The 7,363-nt window shown below is 48.3% G+C and overlaps 1 protein-coding gene across 1 annotated transcript; it reads left to right on the forward strand.

The window, feature by feature from the left end:
- Positions 1-3,299: 3,299 nt before the first annotated feature.
- Positions 3,300-5,292, forward strand: LOC123133941 (desmethyl-deoxy-podophyllotoxin synthase-like). Its single transcript, XM_044553318.1, has 3 exons — positions 3,300-4,217; positions 4,646-4,902; positions 4,957-5,292. Exons 1-3 carry the CDS (start codon positions 3,318-3,320, stop codon positions 5,261-5,263), a joined length of 1,464 nt encoding a protein of 487 aa, XP_044409253.1. The 5' UTR covers positions 3,300-3,317; the 3' UTR covers positions 5,264-5,292.
- The last annotated feature ends 2,071 nt before the right edge of the window (positions 5,293-7,363 follow it).

A 7,363-nucleotide genomic window follows, 5' to 3' on the forward strand; every position in this document is an offset into this window, starting at 1 on the left:
AGCCGGGGAGAGCCTCCCTGTTATTTAAAATAAAAATGAAATGGTACGTCCGTATCGGTATACCTGAAAAAAAAAAGATTTCCATAGTAAATAGATGCCGCCGTGCTCCATACGCACAGAAGCAAAGCTGATATCGGTAGGGTTCCGGCCGGCCTGCCGGCCGAGACGGAGACGTGTATAGGGATCGTGCGAGCGCGTGGAGCAGCCGGTTCGGTGTCGCTGTAACGATGATGCGTTATCCTAACAGAAGTTGGGACTTAGGACAGAATTTTCTTTTGACAATCGGGACTCGGGACAATTCGTGCCGTGTGCGTCCAAGAAGGCCATTTCATCTACACAAGTGCAGACGACGCACGCGTGCAACTAACGAGCTCGTCGATCTAAAGGATCAGCCCGGCTGGTGCGGCTGTACATTGCGAGCGCAAAAATCTCATCTCTGACGTCTTTTGACCGAGATCCTCGCCTGGTCCAGGCAGCCTGGACGGCTGGACCTGTGCACGACGGCGGACGATCCGGCGAAACATGTTCGGCGCGCTGCGGTAACAGTGTGCGCAATACCTTGTCGCCGAGCGTGCTTTGCCTGTGGTGTGCCGAGCGAAGGTCGCCACTCGCCACCGCTCTGAGATTTCCATCCTCGTACGTTGGTGTCAGACTGTCAGTGTCACCCCGCGAGAGCGATGACGATCTCAGTTGGCTCCTCTGTCATATAGTAGGATCGTAGTTCACAAGACGTCAATTTTCTTGTTGTCTTAGTCGGAAGTTTGGAGCCATGTCCGGGTACCGGCTTCAAGGATTTTGACGCGGAGGTTCATTTAGCTCGCACTCTACAATCTCAGGATTGAAAATAGACTTCACCCCCCGCAAGATGCTCAACATCCACCACGTATATTTCCGCGGAAGACGATCCAAAGAAAGAGTGCACGCATCGTCATGCTAGACCTCATATATCTTCTAAAACTATGCTATCACGCCGTTTCATAGATAAAGCATAAATCAAAGGCACTCATGAGTTAACCGGACAACATAAACGCAAATGAGTACGTTGCCAAAAGATGACACATGTATGCATGAATACAATGGCATAACATCATGCCCTAGGACATCTAAGCTCCACGAGAACACCAAGGGATCGGAAAACGACGCAAAGTGCCGCCCCAGTCGTCCGAGATGGACAAAGGTCTTCACCCGGAACCCTGATACGAAGAGACAAACCAACAATGTCCTCAAGAGAAGAGTGGTACCTGCAGGCGTCACTATCGTGGTAGCCAAAACGCGGGGTTTTCGCTCAGCTCACAAGTGCGACCGCGAGGCACCCAGAACAACCGCGGTGAGCACAAGCCCCTAGACCCGGATCTCGGCGTCGCCACTGCCAACGACAAAGGGCAAGCATGAGCCACCCGCGGCTACACCTCTCATTGCCCGAATAACCAAGAGGCATAGCCACCACCGCCATCATGATGACTATCTTAGAGCTAAAAATGCGGACCACTTCGATGCCGGCAATTTAGGAAGCTGGTTTGTTGATGGACAACGTTAGTTGGTTATCCCACATACAGTGTTCTTGGCGGGGATATGGATGCCCTTTGCTTATGTGGTTATGTTATAGCTACCAACATGAGACAACATATCAACTGTATGTTACCCTGTTGTCCGTTGGATAGTTAGCAACATGAGACAACTAAAATTACTAGCTGCTCATGCTACAACTTTCTAGTGTGTTAGATGACAAGCACCACTATATTAGCCATGTACTCACTTCGTCCCATAATATAAGATGTTTTTGCAAGCTAATATAACTTACAAAAGTTCTTATATTGTGGGACGGAGGGAGTTACATGGGTAGTTCCGGTGAGTTCTAGTTTTAAATTGTTTTCTTGTCTCATTGAAATTGTCTTCTCCTTCATACCATATGTTCGCTCTGACCTAGTGTCTCCTCATCGCAAGTGATATCTATCCTCCTACCGCCGCCACAATGCATGCCATAAGGAGATCCAAAAATCCTTGTGGTGTCGTCGATCTGTCTTGAGCTGAGGCCACTATACTTCCATCACTTTGTGGATCGTACCGTGGTCCGCTAGCTGGTGCCAACATAATATGCTGCTCGGAACCGATCAATGTATTTTTACTGTTCGGCCACTCAAGTATGAAGTAATATGATCTATACACAAAAATGTTACCACCAACTTTGAGTGGATTATACAATCTATTAGTCTAACTATGTCATACACTTTTTCTGCAGGGTAACTATATAATACACTTGAAATATAGGATGATGGTTTATCAAATTGGTTGATGCGTTTGGTTATCTACTCTCCATATTAGTTTTATCTAAAGTCAAACATCATAATCTTTGACCAAGTTGGTAGAAACAAATATAAATATATACACCACCAAATCAATATTATTAGATCCCATCATTGAATATATTATGACATCATATAAATTTGTAATTGTAGATGTTCATATTGTTTTCTATAAACTTGATCAAACTTTATGAAGTTTGACCTCGGTCAAAGCTAATATGTCAAATATTTATTATTACCATCTCTATAATATCAATGCATGCTACGTAAATCAAAATTTGTGACGGAGGGATATTTTGGCTCTAGGGAGCATATGCTCCCGAATGAACAGTAAGTTCAGAATAAATAATTAAAGAAAACTGATTTATCTTTTAGATGTTCATGTTAGCATAACAAGTGTGCTTGATAATTTTCATACGGAATGGGACAACAATGTTTCCATGTAACATTTAGGGTTTAGCTTGCTTTTAATTTTTGCACAGGTCAAAAAGTAAAGCTTTAATTTCACCTAAAAATTTGCATGTAACATTTTAATATGACCATGTACACATCTAATTTTTATGGATACTTTTAACATTTTAAAAAATAAAGCATTTTGGCGCCCATGGGACCGAATTGGATTTCCATTGTATTATCTTTTCTATTTTTGTGGGAATCTGATTGTTCTATCTTATGTGTGTTATGTTTTATTATTTGCTCCTTGTGTCTAAATCGTGGATCCGCACCTTACAATGATCCTGGCCATCGCGCTATTTGTGAGTTCCTACGCCTCTACCGTGTTTAAAAAAGAAATGATTATCCATAGTTAGCTGCAATAAGCAGACAATACTCACAGCTTTTGAATTTGTTGGTATGTTCGCGCGACAAAAAAACATTGAATTTGATCGTATGTGCGCCAGCGCGAGCAGTGCACTTGTGTTCTCCGTTCTAATAATTAACCTCTTTATATAAGACCGGCCTTAGAGTCACTCCACTACACTGCCTTAGCTGAAGCTGAACACGCGGCTCCCCGCCATGGAGCAATGGGCGTACTACCTCTGCCTCTTCTTGGTTCTCCTCCTCCCTCTCCTGCTCCTCAAGCTCAACAGCAAGCATCGCGGCGTGCGTCTACCACCTGGGCCATGGCGGCTGCCGGTCATCGGCAGCCTGCACCACCTCGCCGGTAACCCGCTCGTGCACCGTGTCATGGCCGACCTCGCGCGCCGGCTGGACGCGCCGCTCATGTACCTCAAGCTCGGTGAGGTTCCGGTCGTGGTGGCCACGTCCCCAGAGGCCGCCCGCGAGATCATGCGGACGCACGACCTCGTCTTTGCCACGCGGCCGTGGAGCCCCACCATGAAGATCATGAACTCCGAGGGGGAAGGGCTGGTATTCGCGCGCTACGGCACCCCGTGGCGGCAGCTCCGCAAGATTTGCATCCTGGAGCTTCTCAGCGCGCGCCGCGTGCAGTCGTTCCGCCACATCAGGGAGGACGAGGTCGCCCGCCTCGTGGCCGCTGTCGCGGCGGTGCCGCCCGGGGAGCTCGTGAACGTGAGCGAGCAGATCGCCGTACTCATCACCGACTCGGCGGTGCGCGCCATGATCGGGGACAGGTTCAAGAGGCGGGAGGAGTTCTTGCAGACGCTCGAGGAAGGGGTCAAGCTCGCCACCGGGTTCAACCTTGGCGACTTGTTCCCGTCATCGTGGCTCGCCAACTTCATCAGCGGCACGGCACGGCGGGCGGAGGAGAACCACCGCAAGAGCTACGAACTCATGGAGTACGCGATCAAGCAACACGAGGAGCAGAGGGCCGCCACCTCATCGAACGGCGACGTGGAGGAAGGAGAGGACCTGGTGGGCGCGCTCTTGAGGATCCGCAAGGAAGGTGGCCTCGACGTGCCTCTTACCATGGGAATGGTCAAAGGAGTCATACTTGTAAGTGCACCGGCTCCTTAATTTGTTTCACTATACTTTGTCCTCTACTATGTGTTATACTTACTTAAAACATGTCATGGAGTATTAAGCAAAACTAATTATGCATTTTAAAACTACATTTCGTGATAGATTTGGTATTATGGATGTGTTGTTGTCAATGTTGAAATTGTTTCTAAATTTGTATCAAACAAAAAAGTTTGAACAAAAAGGTCAAGCATTTTAAAACGAGAGAGTAGTTAGCAACACACGAGGTATCTTAATTTGTTTTTTCTTCTTCGGTTCAATCTGAATTCAAGAAATGGCACATGTTATATTCGCTATCATTCTAAGATTTGCTACTTGATGTCTCGCTTTTTTAAGGATAGACAAATCCTTGAATGCCAAGAAGAACTTGCAATTTCTAAATTGTGTAAATCGACATACCACAGGATTTATTTGGCGCCGGGAGCGAGACATCAGCTACCACACTTCAATGGGCCATGTCAGAGCTCATGAGGAACCCAAATGTGATGCGGAAAGCACAAGCTGAAGTACGCGACAACCTCCAAGAAAAGCCTAAAGTAACTGAGGATGACTTGACCAATCTCAAGTACCTCAAACTCATCATCAAGGAGACAATGAGGTTGCATCCAGCCGCACCATTGCTTCTTCCTAGGGAGGCTAGGGAGCCTTGCAAAATCCTTGGGTACGATGTACCCAAAGGTACCACGGTGTTGGTGAATGCGTGGGCGATAGGCAGAGACCCGAAGCACTGGGAAGACCCCGAGGAGTTCAAACCAGAAAGATTCGAGTCTGGCACGGTTGACTTCAAAGGCACAGACTTTGAATACATACCATTTGGGGCGGGTCGGAGGATGTGCCCAGGAATGACGTTTGCTCAAGCCAGCATGGAGATCGTGCTCGCCGCACTGCTCTACCACTTTGATTGGGAGCTCCCGAGTGGGTTGAAGCCTAGTGGATTGGACATGATAGAGAAGATGGGTGTCACTGTCCGGCGGAAGAACGATCTGCATCTATACCCCGTGGTTCGCGTGCCTCCGATTTGATTTGCACTTGCATTAATATGCGAAGACGAATTCTCATCTACTATGCCTTCTATACATGTGCCTTGCTCGAACGTGGAGGCGTACGAAGAAGCACTGTTAATTATGTCACTACCAAATAAGAGTCAAGTTATATGTGTCATGAGTGTGTGTGATTCCTATATTCATGTCTACTAGGAAGGCTCATCACACTACAAAAAGTCGAAGTTAATAATCTGCTTATAAAGCATATACGTCGCTTGATCGTAAAATTAGACACTCGGGATATCTTGTAGACTTGTTCCACTGACCTCTCTATGTCATATTTATAATATCATATGTATCTAATAAGGGGGTAGGACGGATCAGGTGGCCGTTTCTGTTTGAGGTGAAGTGAAAAGGGAAGGCAGTTTAATGGCGGCTGGAGAGATTTTTGAGGATGAGGATCCGTGAGTATTTAACCAAAAACTACCACAATTCACGGAAACGTGACAGAAAACTACCACTTTACGATTTTGTCCCGAAAACTACCACTTTTTTATTAATCCGTGACAAAAAACTACCAAGTGTGAAAACTGCTCGCTTTGCCTGGGTTAAACGCGAATCTGACAGCCCGACCCCACACATAAACAGGCTAAAAATGCAACCGGGTCCCTAGTTTTTTTCAAAAAAGCAATCGGGTCCTCCGCCTCCTTCTCCTCCTCCGCCTGCGAGGCCGTAAAGTCCGTGCCTGACTCGGATATGCCGTGGAAGTGGAACGCCTCCTCGCCTTCTTCTCCTGCTCCCACGTCCACCGGATCCGCCGCCCGGCGGCGGCGACCACGTCGTCTCCCGCTCCATCGCCGGCGACCTCGCCATCCGCCTCACCTTCCGCGAGGACGTCCGCTCCCGCTCCCACAGCGGCGAGTCCGGCCTCCAGGTCCACGGCAGCGGCGACCACGCCGTCCGCCTCACCGGCGGCAAGCACGTGCCCTCCCGCTCCCGCGCCGGCGACCTCGCCCTCCGCCTCACCTTCCGCGAGGACGTCCGCTCCATCTCCCACGGCGGCGAGTCCGGCCTCCAGGTCCACGGCAGCGGCGACCACGCCGTCCGCCTCACCGGCGGCAAGCACGTGCCCTCCCGCTCCCGCGCCGGCGACCTCGTCGTGCGCCTCACCGGCGACGAGGAGGAGAAGGAGGCGGAGGACCCGATTGCTTTTTTGAAAAAAACTAGGGACCCGGTTGCATTTTTAGCCTGTTTATGTGTGGGGTCGGGCTGTCAGATTCGCGTTTAACCCAGGCAAAGCGAGCAGTTTTCACACTTGGTAGTTTTTTGTCACGGATTAATAAAAAAGTGGTAGTTTTCGGGACAAAATCGTAAAGTGGTAGTTTTCTGTCACGTTTCCGTGAATTGTGGTAGTTTTTGGTTAAATACTCAGGATCCGTTGGTTACTTCCTTTGATTCAACATGATTGGAAGGACCATGATCTAGAGTTGGAAAAGGGGATGCCCATGCCAGAGGCTGTCATGGCCATTTCTCTAATGATGCCACCCCCAGTGCAAGGGGAAGTCTGTGATCACCGAAATGGAGCTAGTGGTCATGAACGTGGAGGCTGCCAGGGGTGCAATGGGTAGGTGGCTTGTCGTGGACCATCCGCTCTCAGTATTTCTGGCCAGCCCGGACGCCATCTTCAAGGGGTGGGAGAGTGTGGAGGCCCGAGTGAAAAGTCAATGCCGAGCGTGTGGCTAGTGCCCACAAATTCCTCATTCTCAGGTTCAAAGATGTAGTAAACATAAGTTTTGTGATTTAGTCGCAGTCGTGAAACTACATAAGTTTTAGGGACCTTCGACGTCATCTATTGGAGTATCATTTCCAAGTGAGATCAATATCCACCCGCCATATATAGCACACACAAAAGTAAGTGGCACAAAAATGAAGCCGGGTTCACAGCCGACAAAAAGTGGAGAAAGGAAAAGAGGTGAATATAACTCAAATTGGTTGTGTGCATGTCATGGTCTCGTAGTTGAAGAGATGATATATTTACATGGTCTTATAGTTCAAGAAGCTTCAAAATACGTAAGGGGGATAAGATGGTGGGACGGTCTTTAAGGACATTTGGCATTTCCCATATATAATGTCATAATG

Source organism: Triticum aestivum, chromosome 6B (genome assembly GCF_018294505.1).
Source record: "Triticum aestivum cultivar Chinese Spring chromosome 6B, IWGSC CS RefSeq v2.1, whole genome shotgun sequence".
Classification (NCBI taxonomy): Eukaryota; Viridiplantae; Streptophyta; class Magnoliopsida; order Poales; family Poaceae; genus Triticum; species Triticum aestivum.